General features: G+C 40.4%; 1 protein-coding gene across 1 annotated transcript in view; it reads right to left on the bottom strand.

Moving 5' to 3' along the window:
* ADAMTS19 (ADAM metallopeptidase with thrombospondin type 1 motif 19) overlaps window positions 1-14921 on the bottom strand; it is a 354949-nt gene that overhangs the window by 58536 nt on the left and 281492 nt on the right. The window contains exons 16-19 of the mRNA XM_077463285.1: window positions 12363-12483; window positions 10809-10889; window positions 4680-4837; window positions 2109-2262 (exon numbers count right to left, since the gene is read on the bottom strand). Coding sequence (XP_077319411.1) covers window positions 2109-2262; window positions 4680-4837; window positions 10809-10889; window positions 12363-12483 — 514 coding nt within the window. The remainder of the gene's footprint in view (window positions 1-2108; window positions 2263-4679; window positions 4838-10808; window positions 10890-12362; window positions 12484-14921) is intronic.

A 14921-nucleotide genomic window follows, 5' to 3' on the forward strand; every position in this document is an offset into this window, starting at 1 on the left:
GTGGCCTTGTAGCTTCGCGGCAGGGTTGCAGGCTGCACTTGTATGCAGAGAGTGTCTATTACACTCTCTCTCACATTGCCCAGACCCAGCACTGACAGCCCATTCCCTTTCCACCTCCCCTTCCTCCTTCACACAAACGGGAGAGGAGAGAGAGAGCTGGATGAGCTCCTCCACCTCCTACCCCTCTCCTCCTGTGTGTCTGTGGCCCCCGGTAATGGCCAGCAGCTGGAAACTAGATTGTGGAGGAAACAGGAAATGTGAAGACTGCCTGAGCCTCCTTCTTGGGGGGAGGGGGGGTGAGCTCACCATCCATAGTGTTTGAAGTGTCCTCCCTTCCTCCCCTCTCTCTCCAACTTCTAAGTACACTAATGTAAGGAAGAGCTCTGTGGACTGTAATGTAAAGGGGGATGAGATGTAAGAGGTGCTTTGTGGACTCTGATATAAGGTGTGGCTTTGGTGAGCAGAGACCTCCTTACATCGGAGTTCCCCTTTACACTAGAGCCCACCCTTAAATCAGGGTTCCCCTTTCCTGTGCAGTCTACAGAACTCCCCCTTACAGTGTAAGTGGAAATTCTGCAGACTCTGATGTAACTGGGCTTTGGGAACACTGATTAAAAGGGAATGCTGGGAACTATTAAGTAACTACCCCCCCCATATCAGAGTTACCCTTTAAACCAGAGTCTGTGGTGTTCCCCCTAACATCAGAGTTCTCAGTGTTCTTCCTTAAATGAGAGTGCCCAGACTTCTCCCTTACACCAGAGTCTGCAGTCCTACCTTAAAGTGTTCAGATGTAAAGGAGAACTCCGCGGCTTCAGATTTAAAGGGGAACTCTGTGAGTTCAGATGTAAAGGGGAACTCTGCAAGTTCAGATATGAAGGGGAACGCAGCAAGTTCAGATGTAAAAGGGACATTTTCAAGTTCAGATGTAATGGGTAAATCTGTGAATTCAGATGTTAAGGGGAAACGCTGCGTATTCAGATTTAAAGGAGAAACTGTGATGTAAGGGGGACTCTTGTGATTAAATCAGTATGATTAGAAATGGTATTTAACTGCAAAATATATGTATAGTGTTAACTACAAAAAAATTTCCAGTGTGCCGCTAAAATGGTTTGGGTTTGGCGTGAAGAAAAGGTGACAATCCTACCTAAGATCCTACCATGCTCAGTTTTCAGTGAGTTTCTATTCTGAGCAGTTCCTTCCTATCACATCTGAGCAGCCCATGTGACTATAGAGTCACACATGTGGCCTTATACACCGTGGCGAATGACTACTCATTCCCCCCCTCCTCCTCCATGCCCACTAACCAGATAAACACAATGGGAGTGGGATATTACATGTCGATTGATGGAGGCTTCACCCTCTTATTCTAAGACACAGGCTGGAGAAGCATGACACAGCCTCTGACTGACAGAAATCCACCCACACCATGTCATTGCCAGAAAATAATAAATATTTGATTCAAAACATAAATTTTGATAGTTGACAATTTATTGATAGTAATATAACAATTAATTATTTACTTTTACTCTGTATTTTAAAGACTGTGGCCAGCAGCAGAGGCCTAGAAGCTCCCCCTGCTTATGTTTCCCTGCAGACAGGCTGGGAAAGAGCTGGGTCAAGTGACAGCTGTATATCAATTGGGAAAGAAGGTACGTAGATTTTTTTAATTTAAATAATTACAGTGACATTACAGTGACATCATCCATATACAAAAAAAAAGAAAAAAAAGAGAAAGGAAGGGAAAGAATTTTTTTTTTGACTTGTACACAATGCACAATTTTGGTTCTTCTTCAATTTGGGGGGGGGTGTCTGAGCAAATTCAACCTTTATGATATATTGTATGTTAAGAGGGGAAGTGATTTCTGCCTTTTTTTTCCTCTCTTTTTTTTTTCTTCTTCTGAATAGAATATTTTGGCATGTGTATACAGAGTTTTGGATATTATGCAAATGTTATATGTTATGTTGTGTTTGTCTTTAGTTGACTGCTAATTAATAAAAATATAATTATAAAAAAAATTAAAAGCACCTTGATTTGCACTAGAGGGCGCTTTTTTTGTCTTCCTTGATAAATTCATTCCCTCTCAATGACTGCTTATGATTTTATTTACCTCCTCCACACACAGCATCACAGTCCTCCCACCCTGAGTGCGTCCACATGTATAAAGGCTCGTTCCCTTTTGCGCTGCGGTTCTCCGGAACCGGATCCAGTGGTATTGTATATTCATAATGTAGACCGTAATTCTGGTCATGAAATAGCAGCACCTGCAAAATACACAGAAACAAGCCCACAAGAAAGTGAGAACGTAGATCAGGCAAGGAAGTGGAACATTGGCATTCTCTGCAAACTCCAGTGTCTTGATGACTGGAAAATATGCTGGCAATTGCACGTCAGTTTTTTTTCCTCCTTCAGGAAAGACTTTGAGACTACTGTGTGTATCTGAGTGCATTTTATTGGGAAGTGGATATTTTTATTAACTCAAAGTGTAATTTGGCATAGGAAAACCTCTGTCATTTCTAGGAAAACAGTAAAACTTTAAAACATTTCTGTAAACAGTTGCAAGTGAACAGGTGAACATTTAGGTGAGGAATCTCCCAAAAAATCCATACTCAAATACAGAATATTTGGAAATATGCTCTTATTATTGTCTGTCAACAGTATTTTTCCATATGTGCTACATATTTTTGTAGTCTAAGTGAAACTTGGAAAGCCGGGGCTGTCTCTACAACAAGCAACGCATATGAAATGTTTTTCATTTTTGGTTCCGTCTCTTTTCCTGGACGCAATTCAGTCTAAAGCTTCTCTGTCTGGAGAAGAATCTTGTGTACAGGAGAAAGGATGCACATATGAATTCAATTCTTTCCAGGTGTTATTCTTTATTTGCTTTGCTTTAGAAACATGCTTTTGCTAGAAATTCATACAAATATATTTTTGCTGTATTCCAACAAAATACCCAAATTCACATATTCATTAAGGCAGATCTCCAGCCAAAAATACCAAGATATAAATGAATAACCAATTAAAAGATTTTAAAAAAAATCAGCTTTTTTTGCAATATTAATTTTCAATTTAGAGCTCTTCCACACAGTCTGAAGGCCAGCATCCGTTAACCCACTTACTGTAAGCCCAGCAGTCCTAGATCTGCCCAAGCCTGTGACTGGACAGTGGAAGCAGAAGCAACACAAGTGTAAGCTCAACTCAGTTACTTTGCCTTCTCCTTATTAACTGCATGTACCTCAACAACACATCACTTGAACTGGTTGGCTCCTTCCACTGCTGCTCCCTCTTATGCCCTGTACACACGGTCAGAAATTCCAATGGAAAAGGTCCGATCGGATTATATTGTTGGAAAATCCAATTGTGTGTGGACTCTATTGGACTTTTTCTGTCGGAAATTCAGACAGAAAAAATTTGAGAGCAGGAGCTAAAATTTTCCAACAAAAAAATCTGATCGGACTTTTTCCGATCGTTTGTTGAGAATTCCGATGGACAAAGTGCCACGCGTGCTCAGATCAAACTACGAGACCAAAGCTATTGGCTACTAGCCTCTACGTAGTCCCGTCGTAAGCAACGAACGTCACCACGTTCCAAACAAAATTTGTCGGAAAAAATCCGACGGATTTTGTGGTCGGAATGTCCGGCCGTGTGTACAGGGCATTACACTCTAGCCCTGCTGAACAGGGATTGCAAGATGTTGATACCAGGTCACATCCAGGTTCTTACACTGCTTATATTATAAAAAAATTTAAAATGAAATGTTGTTTTAAAGTGGTTCTAAAGCCTCAAGGTTTTTTACCTTAATGCATTTTATGCATTAAGGTAAAACACCTTCACTGCTGCAGGATATCCCCAGGTCTCCCCCCCATCCCTATTCTTACCTGAGCCTGATCCGGTCCAGTGGCATGCATGAAAGCAGCGACTCTCGATGCTGTCTACCTCTTCATTGGGAAGATTGATAGGAGCAGAAGCCATTGGCTCCCGCTCCTGTCACTCAACTACAGTGTTGAGGGCGCAGGGGCCAAGTCCCCCTGTCTGTGTCAAAGGATGCAGAAATGAGCTCTGGAGCGAGCACACACGAGTGCCCCCACAAGAAGTGGCTTTCCATGGGGGCATTAGCCAGAGAGGTGGAGCCAGCGGGGGAACTGAGAAGAGGAGGTTCTGGGTTGCTCTGTGCAATTCCGTTGCACAGAGCAGGTAAGTATACAGATGTTTGATATTTTTTTTATTTAAAAAAAAAATTCCTTTACAAATGCTTTAATGATTATGGAGCTGCAGAAGTTTGTGTCTATTATATCTGCTTACAGTTTAGCCTTAATTCTTCAGCAGCAATGAAAGTTTTCCAAAATATACTAAACAATTGCAAGAAGAATAAATTCACGCAGAAGTAAAAAAAAAATAGCTATAGGTAAGTCCCCTTTGCCAATTACCCCTGGCTGACAATTGAATGGGCCTGGGCTGGGATGAGACACTGGTTGTTGGAATGCTGGTGGCCACTGGCTCCCTAACAATCAGGAGCCCTGGAAGTTGTTATGTTTAGTAGCGGTTTTAATACCGCTGCAAAATGTTCTAGTTCCCTCTGCAGCAGCATGTTCATCTTAACTGAACACCCATTTAGTTTAGCTAATTCCTAGTGCTGAGTCTAGCTGCTGTTTCTTTGACTACATAGTTAATTTTTGCTTACCAGAAGATGAAGAGGAGATGTTGTAGGCCCTTTTGCGGAAATCTTCTCCCAGAGTCCTCGTCTTATGTAGTTAACAGTTGTACCAGCCATGTGAAAGGTTCCAGGTTCTTCAATCTTCCAGTCATCATTAATGGACTGTTTGCCAATATCCCTCAAAGCTGTAAAAAAATTATACACCTGGTAAAAATCAGCAAGAAAACCACCAACAAATTAAACGCATAGCATATGCATGCAAAATCACTGTTTATACATGACTTTGTAAAGTGACTTTACAATAATATCCAGTTTAAAGAAGGTCACCTAATTTTTGTTCAGAGGACAGAGGTATTGTAATCCAGTATTAGAAATGTGCTCAGATCAACATTTCCATCTCCAGTCCTCCTCTAGACTGCATTCTGTATGTGTGAAAAGATTTTCCATATTGTAATTCAGTTGTATTAGGCACACATGCTGCCTGTATTTCCCACAAACAGAATATTTGTTCTGATATTAGTAAAGATGTCCTTACACCTCTCTATTGACAGTAATAATCATCAGAGTTTGGGAGAATTGTGGACTATCTAAGGGACAGACATACATCATGTCAAATATACCACATGAGAGCATCGGCAAAACAATAGCTATAGTGGCCTATATGGCTGCCATAGGAGCTTGGGGTGGGAGGAGGCCCATTAGGGAGGTAGTTGCTGCAAATTGAAACTTTAAAGTCTGCAGTGTAGAAGAGAGTCCTTAGATACACAGTATCATCAGGATCAGACCTTTTTTGCTTTATCTGTTTTGTTTAGCTATCTTAACAGTGTGGCTGTATTTCTAACATAACTTCTGCTACAGCCCACTCTAAAACTAACCCTATATACCTCTTGCAGTCCTCCAGGGCTATAAAAAAAAATTCCACAGTGTCTCCTCAGCCGAACCCTTAAAAATTAGCTGAGGTTTGTAGAGTTTATAGAAAGTTTTATTGGGATCATAGACTATACTGACAAATCTCATGCTACCTGTCAGGGAGGTAAGTATAGTACGTTAAAGCGGAGCTACACCCAAAAGGGGAAGCTCCTCTTGTTTGCTCCCCCCCCTCCGCTGACACATTTGGCACCATTGGGAGGGGGGGGCAGGTCTCCCGGAACTTCGGCCCTCACCTCCTTCTACCACCGCCGGACCATTCAGGGACCGCTCCGCGCAGAAGGGAACCGGTTCTCCACCAGCTCTCCCTTACAAGAGCGGATTGAAAAATTGGCTGGGGTGCTGACATTGCGGGATCCCTGGACAGGTAAGAACATTTTTGTAGGGGGGCTGAAGCTCCGCTTTAAAGTAGTTCTAAAGTCAGAAGGTTTTTTTAATCTTAATGCATTCATACTTTCTGGTAGTTAATACATTTTAAAGCTTACAGTATTCACCCTGACAATGCCTGAACCATATGTCTGGTTTGGAGTTGGCAAGGTCATGTAAATCCTAGTGCCTGTCTAATTCATGTCTGCTGTGCTCACACATTTTTGACACAGACAAATCCCCTGCTGCTTTTATCTTGGCTTGGTTCACACTACTGCAATACAATGCAATTTTCAGGGCAATTATATTATATTATTATACCAGCATTTTGACCAGCATTTTGACTTGCTACAAAGTTACAATGTTCTTTGCTGTGCAAGACAATATGGAAATTCTTCCTCTTGCCTGCAGCAGACTGATGACATCATGTCAACCTAGGCAAAGTCAATTGACTGTAGCTTCAGAATTTTTTATTTTTTTTATAATAGATAGTGCAGATTTTTTTTTTTAATGACATTGTTACTTTATGTCGGGAATGTATTCATAAAAACGTATAAAGTTACTGAAAGGCCCACTTTAAATACAGCAAGTTAATTGTTACTAGATGATTGTAAAATTCCTACTATCAAATAACTCTAACAGTTTACAGTAGAAGACCTTATCTCAGGGGTAATGTAAATACACAAAGCTTTGTCTTGTCCAAACATGTGAGCAGCATTGATATATGAAACTCTTGTGATTTCCTGTGAGCAAGTGCAATCCTCAGCCAGTTGCAGGAACAGTAACCATAACTAATCCTTAATGGGGTTATTATATTCACAAGAGCTATTTAATAAACATCTGCAGTTTTTTTTTCCATACATAATATCCGGGAGTCTATGCACTCATGCCTGCTAAAGGTCAAACACTTTTTTGGCTAAAGACAAATACTGGTTTGCCATGTAATATGCAGTTAGCTCTTAAAACATAACAATAGGCAAATAAAATAAAAAACACATTTAATAATAAATTTGATATAATCACTAAAAATGATTTGATATATTTTTATTTGGTATCTCATTCTTTCTTTAAATCAGCCTTGTATAATCCAGATTGGACTGGAAGGTCACTATCACTCTAATGCATTGCACAATGCTGTCAATCTTAGATTAAAGCCTTCTGTTAGGAAGAGAGAGTATAGGGATGACCTGATCAGGGTAAAGCTGTTCCTTGACTATCCACTTACAGGCTGGGGCATGAATAAGCTGCATTTTTTTGCCTGAAGTGTAGAAAAGCAAGGGAGGCTGAACAGAATTACAGATCCTTTGGCAGCTAATATACGTATACTAGGGGTGCTGAAATTAATCGCTGCACCGATGCATCGCGATTCGGGTGTCCCTGATGCAGCATCGATGCATGCGGCAGTAGAAATCGATTGCCATGACGTCATTGCCCAACCCCTCCCGGCAGAGCGCTCCGAGCGTATACCCTGTTGTGTAAAATGCTCTCCGGCTCACCTACAGCTCTTCCAGCTGAGAATTCTTGCTGACGTCAGGAGAGGCTTGAGAGCAGAGAGGCATGCCAGGCACGGGCAGTTACATCAGAGGTGCCTATGCTCAGTCAGGGCCGCTAAGGGAGTACAGGCAGCCCTCCTGTACCAGCCCATGCAACAGAGGGGCCCAGCAGTGAGACTGTAGGTAAGGGTTGCTGCTATCCCCTTTTAATAGAGATTAGTCCCATACTCCTAGCCCGCCCACATAGTTCACTAGGCTAGCAGGCTGGGACTCCTGAACGATGTCAGGACAAAGTAGGGAGGGACTAATAAGGGAACTTGAGATACCCATTGGCAGAGGAGCTGCTGCCTACTCAGTTGCACAGGGCAGCCTGTCGATCACATTCTTTGTACGTGATCTTCCTGGCTTCCTCTGCTGGACTCTGCAATAGATGATGTCATGGCTGAAGTGGTTAAGGGAGTGACTGAGTTTTGGGGTGCTTGTTTCCCAAGGAACCCCCTGTTGTGACTATTCCACCTCATGCACACAAAGTTAACACCACGCACTCACCAGATGGTGATGACTCTCTTGCTATACAGCAAGGAAAGTCATAAAGGCATGTGCGTCCTTAGGAAAACCTATCCCAATGGTCCTGGTGGTTTCCTGATATCACTCTTCGCTCCCAATGTCACTCCAGTGGACACAGAAAGCAGGCAATGTAATGGAATGGGAGATAAATATGGAGAGAGAGCCTCTCATAGTGTAAACACTTTAAGTATATATATATTTCAAATACAATTAAAAGCCCCACTGTGTGTGGATATACAATTAAAATAAATGACTCTTGATTACAATCCAAAAAAGATGGATGCTGCCTATGGCTTGGTATGTGTTTCACCCATGAGGCTGGAAGAGATGCAGGGAAACAATCGTCTAACACGTTTCATCATCTAACCGCAGCGTCTTCAGAGGCAGGCTGAGTTACTGTTGCCTTTCTATCACCTTGAATTAGTCTACCTATTCTCCTCTGACCTCTGACATCAACAAGGCAATTTCATCCACACAACTGCCAATCACAGGATAGTTTCTCTTTTTCTGACCATTCTCTATAAACCCTAGAGATGGTTGTGCGTAAAAATCCCAGCAGATCATCCATTTTTGAAATACTCAGAATAGCCCATCTGGCACCAACAGCCATGCCATGTTCAAAGTCACTTAAATCCCCTTTCTTCCCCATTGTGATGTTCCGTTTGAATTTCAGCAAGTCGTCTTTACCACGTTAAGATACCTAAATGCACTGAGTTTCTGCCACGTAATTGGCTGATTAACAATTTGTGTTACCAAGCAATTGAACAGGTGTATCTATTAAAGTGGCTGGTCAGTGTATATACCATGGTTTGTAGGCTCTATAACTTGCATACAAAATAAAAAATTTGCACTGATTTGGCTTATTTTTTTACCAAAGATATGTAGCAGACTACATTGTGGCCTACATTTATGAATAAGGATTATTTTTTTTCAAAATTGTATAACAAAAACTAAGAAAAGTGTGTGTTTTTTCAATATTTTGGGTATTTTTTCATTTATATAGCAAAAAAATTAAAATCTAGTGGTGATTAAATACTACCAAATAAATGACCACGCAATTGCCAGTTAAAGTAGCACAATGCTGAATAGCAAAAAATACCCTGGTTATGAAGAGGGTAAAACCTTCCAGAAGTCAAGTGGGTTAAAGTAATACTATGCAAATGTTATTTTCAAATAACGTAATTTTAAACAAAAACTGACAGCTCAGGAGGAGCCCCTGAACTAACATGCTGTGCTATTGTGCTCTTTCTGACAGGGGGGCACCCCCAGCCCCAGAACACTCCAATTAGCTCTCGCAGTCATTGACTAAGAGTGCTGATCGGGAGCCAATCGGCAGGCCTTTTTCGGTCATGACCATTCGACAAAAGCCAGCTGAACAGCCGGCTTTTGTTGGACCGACTCCAGTACACATGGGCTGAATGTGGGCCTAATGTGGGTTTCTACTTAACCAACATTAGGCCCATGTGTACTAGGCTTAAGCTAACACTAAGCACTAAGCTGATTATTTTCACAAATGTTTACTGAAGGCCTGGGTATATTGGTTAAAGAAGGATCTTCATTAGCTAAAGATTGTGCAACACTATACATTGTGCAACACTTAAATTGCATTGAGTTGTAGATTGCATAAAAAAGGTCCAATTCTTCAGTATTTTACATTAACTGTACTAAAAATATTTTACATTCAGAATCTGATTACACTGTTTACAGCACATTTTGACCACTGCAATCTCCATGAAGCTGAGCGGGACTGTGCTGGCTGTAAGAAAACTGATTTTAGCTGTTTGTTTCAGCATGGCAAAGCCAGTGAAAGTCAGACACAGGAGGAAAAGTGTACAATTATTTACATATACTTTTTTTTTATATATTTTTTTTTTTTTGCTGGACCACAGGTATACCAGAAGCCAATCTATATGTAAAATTCAATTGGATGAGTCATTGATGTTACCATACTGTCTAACGTTCTGAGATGAGAAAGAGGTACACTATTTAGTACAATGTATGCAGGAAAAGGACATATCCCTGCCTATCACCCACCAGGAAGAAATGATATGCAAAACAGATTGGTTAAACCCACAAATCCCTTTTTTCACCACTTCCCTTTCTCTATACTTTTCAAAATAACACATGCAATAAGTTAGAGGTTGGGTAAAAGTTTTAGTATAGTATAATATTTTGGGTTGTTTTAAGTCAGAGTATAACATTGCTCAGTTTTGGAAGTAGTTTGAAAGAGTACATTTTAGGTAGTATTGAAGTTTAAAGAGGGACTACTGCAAAAGTAATGGCCCGTACACGTGATCGGACTTTCCGACAACAAGACTGTGGAATTTTTGTTTAAAGGTTGTTGATTCCAATTTGTCTTGCATACACATGATCACACAAATGTTGGCCAACAATTATGAATGTGGGAACGTGGTGACTTACAAGACGTATGCCAAGCCGATAAAAGGGAAGTTCAATAGCCAGTGCGGCTCCTTCTACTTGATTCCAAGCATGCGTGAACTTTTGTGCGTCGGACTTGTGTGCACACAATCGGAAATCACGTCAACAAAGTTTTATTGATGGAAAATTTGAGAACCTGCTAGCCAACATTTGTTGGAGGAAAGTCCGACAACAAATGTTCGATGGAGCATACACATGGTCGGATTTTCAGCCAACAAGCTCACATCCAACATTTGTTGTCGGAAAATCCAATCGTGTGTAAGGGGCATTAGATTTGGTTCTTCCAAATGAAGAATTATTTTGGCATAAAAAGTCAGATTCAGATTAAAGGCACTTTTGTACACTTTTGTTTCTTGATTCTTACCTAGATAACTATGAGCTGGTATCTCCTCCACTACTTTGATTCTTCTTGCACCAGCTGGTATCACCAGGGCCTCTACGTATCCTGCAAGGAGAAAGCATATTTTACCACCATCATATCACACACTACTGTACTTGAAGAGCTTATTACAGAATGGAAAAATGTGGGCTGACTAGGTTTAAGCGTAAGGTAAAAAAACATGGTTCTATTTAGCATATAAAAATAGAACAGTAAAATAAACCTTATAATAAGGATAAAATACTTTCAGATCTTTACAGACTGAGGTTTAGAACTAGATCTGACGTGTTGTTGAAATCATGTAAACATTTCACCCGCCATTTAAAGTGGAAAATGTATATTTCATCACTGAATCACTATATGGACCTAGCACATTTAGGTTTTAATGTAAAACAGGTTAAAAAGCAGACTCTATACACCTTAGAAAAAGAAAATTGAAGTCTTGAAGGACTTGATCTAACGTCAGACATTATTATCACAATCATGACGTAAGCTCTGTTACAAACCTAGCTTTTAGTGGATTTGTTTCCGATCCCTTTAACAAAACAGCTCTAAAAATGAGGAGAGATCCAAAACTGTGAGTTGTCACAGGAAAAGGGATAGGGGGAAAATTTCAAAACAACACTTGTTCACATGACAACAGTTTTTAAGGGGATTAACCTTCAAAAAGTGAAATAAATTGAAGTGAATGGAAATCTCTTGAACGGAACACTGCTGGCAAAAAAATCCTAACAGGGGTATTAAATTTTCACTATTTTATCCATGGTAAAGTTAGACTTTACATGTTAAATAAGTGCTCCTGTGTAGCGTATACTCTTTTTTTTTTATATTTACTGTTGGTGCAGCTATATTGTTTACTGACCTCTAGCACATCGAATAAATGTATTGATTCTCCAACCATCTATCCCACATTACCACAGATTAAAGCTGCCCGTAGACAGGTCGAAATATGGCTGGTTCAGCAGGGACTGGCCAAATTTAGTTGAGTATGTGGCGGTGCCAGTTTGACAGACACTACGATTAACAAGCTACAAAGCTTTTTTTGATCAGCAGTTGCAGCCAATTGGTTGTGGCTGCTGATTGATATTTTCTGATAATGTTGAGTCTTGCTGTCAGAATATAATGTTTGGGTAGGGGGGGATTCCTTCAATTCACCTAATTTTTGTTGATGGGGAAATCTGTTTGTTTGTTTTTTTTTTCCATTCAACAACTTGTTCGTGGCCCGCTTAAGAGTAATGCCAATATGAAAAACTCGAAGATGCACATATTATAGCACTTGAAAAAATTCACCAAGCATTTATTGCTGGAAGAACTAGGTTCTCTGGCATTCTCCTCTAAGCTACACCTTCTTTATAAAGATTGTTAATGCATGTATTTTAAAATGATATACTGTACATTACTTCAAACAGCAATCAGGGTTACTTTTCTTTGCACATCATATTTTCTCTTTTTGTTGCTTTATTAAAGTGTCACCACCTCTAACATACTGGCTGTGATAATCATAACATGAAAAATTCAGTACTAAATAAAATCAATCACCTGCTCCTCTTGTGTGATTGAAGTCTCCTTTAATAACACGGCATGATTTTCCATTGCCATTGCATACACCACAATGATCTTCCCTGGATAACGAGCCCAATATTCCATCACAGCCAACTTTCTTTTTAAAAAGAATAGACAATACAAAAGCCTGGATTACAATATGGACTGCAGCATTTAACAACAAAAACAAAAATGTATTTTTTAGACTGATAGCCTATTTTCTGTACATTAAAAAAATGTAATGTTATACCGCACCAGGTGAACTATGAGTAAATAATTACCTAAAAAATAGCATAGATTAATCCAAGTGACATAATCAAGGAAAACTTGTGTATAAAAAGTAATCGCGCTAATCATAAATTAAAGTTCAGTGTATAAATTCATTCACAAAAACTGTGAAGGTTCTTAGATTTATAAATATGAAAATGTGCAGAATAAAAGGAAGTCCTTATGGCAGACACATATACTAATTCTATGTATATAAAAAAGTCCATATAGAAAAACATCAGAGCAGATAATACCACCAAGTAATTGTGCAGGACTTCTAGTGACACTCCACACCCAGTGAGCAGGGACACTTACCAGATGGTATGGACCACCTATTGCTAGGATGGTCAAACAGGCTGGCAGAAACAACCTATGCAAGGTATTAAAGACCAGAAATCCTCTGGGACCCGCCAATATAAAGCCAGATCTTCTAAAAACATTTTTTAGAGTTTGTCGGCAGACCTTTTTACCCATGCGACATTGAATTTAAATTATTGTAAGTACCCTATTGGCTTTTTCTTCTTACAATAAACTATCTAAACAATATCACACTATTGGAGTTTTCTCTTTATGATCTATATCTGGTCAGCTTGATCCTCATGTGATTTCGCTTGAGTGTGACTATCATAGAAGTGCTGGCTTTATATTGGAGGGTCCCAGAGGATTTCCGGTCGTTTATACCTTGCAGAGGTTGTTTCTGTCAGCCTGTTTGACCATCCTAGCAATAGGTTGTCCATACCATCTGGTATGTGACCCTGCTCACTGGGTGTGGCGTGTCACTAGAAGTCCTGTACGATTACTTGGTGGTGGATTATCCGCTATCTGTCTGATGTTCTCCTATATGGACTTATATATATATATATATATTATATATACACATACACTGTATTGTCAAAAGTATTGGGATGCCTGGCTTCACACTCACATGACATGTGGTCCACCCTTTGCACCTATAACAGCTTCAACTCTTCTCAGAAGGCTGTCCACAAGGTTTAGGAGTGTGTCTATGGCAATGTTTGACCATTCTTTCAGAAGCGCATTTGTGAGGTCAGGCACTGATGTGGACGAGAAGTCTCTAATTCACCCCAAAGGTGTTCTATTAGGTTGAGGTCAGGACTGTGCATGCCAGTCAAGTTCCTCTATCACAAACTCGCTCATCCATGCCATATTGCCAAAAGTATTGGGCCACCCCTCCAAATCAGTTGTTGGAGGGGAGATTATGGTGTGTTGTTTTTTTTTCTAAGGGGTTGATCTTTGCCCCTTAGTTTCAGAGAAGTGAACTCTTAAGGTGTCAGCATACCAAGACATTTTGGACAATTTCATGCTCCCAACTTTGTGGGAACAGTTTGGAGATGGTCCCTTCCTGTTCCAACATGACTATGCACCAGTGCACAAAGCAAGACATGGTGGAGCAAGTTTGGGGTTTGTGGACAGCCTTCTCAGAAGAGTTGAAGCTGTTATAGCTGAAAGGGTGGGCAAACTCAATATTGAATGCTACGGACTAAGACTTGGATGCCATTAAAGTTCATGTGGATGTAAAGGCAGGTGTCCCAATACGTTTGACAATATACTGTTTAAGCAACGGTCTTGTTTAAAAGCAGTCAGAAATACATAGTGACTAGCTGTGCGGGGAGTGTATTAGCAAAGGTAGTAAAACAGCAATACACTGATCTTCCTGCAGAAGAGCAAGGCAGGAGAATGTGTCAGCAGGAGGCAGAGGGAGAGCAGTACACTGATCTTCCTAGTGAAGAACTGGGCGGGGGGCATGTCACCAAAAGTCTGACCACAGGAATACAGGTATGATGTGCATCAGCACAGCAGCTTGCAGCTTCCAAATAGAATGCAAAGAAGCAAACTGAACTTGCTGGGGTAATGAATGTCCTTCAATGCCAGGAGTGGCCAGTTTGAAATAGGAAAGCAGGAAACTGGCAGGATCACTAGGTATTTCACACAGAGAAAGCAATGTATGCAAGTACATGGTAACACAAGTATAAAATGTTAGGGTAGCAGTCATAGAAAACTCTTTCATCAGAACACTGCTTCTTGCAGTCATTGAGCCAACTAATATCATAGCTAGAATTTCATTCAAACTTGTATAAAGCAGGATAGATTTATATTTGTTCAAAAACATTTCCTCTCCCATTACTTTCAAGTTTCTCAACACTGTAAATCCAATCAGGACCCCCCCCCCCCCCCCAAAAAAGAGCTCCTACCGCAATGAAGGCTAACTGCCATGTGCCTGCTCTGCCATCTGCCAGTTCTTGTATAGGTACCGGGCGGAGCCACCTG

The sequence above is a fragment of the Lithobates pipiens genome, unplaced genomic scaffold (assembly GCF_037356315.1).
Source record: "Lithobates pipiens isolate NorthernLeopardFrog02 unplaced genomic scaffold, aLitPip1_a1.2 Scaffold_3, whole genome shotgun sequence".
NCBI lineage: Eukaryota > Metazoa > Chordata > Amphibia > Anura > Ranidae > Lithobates > Lithobates pipiens.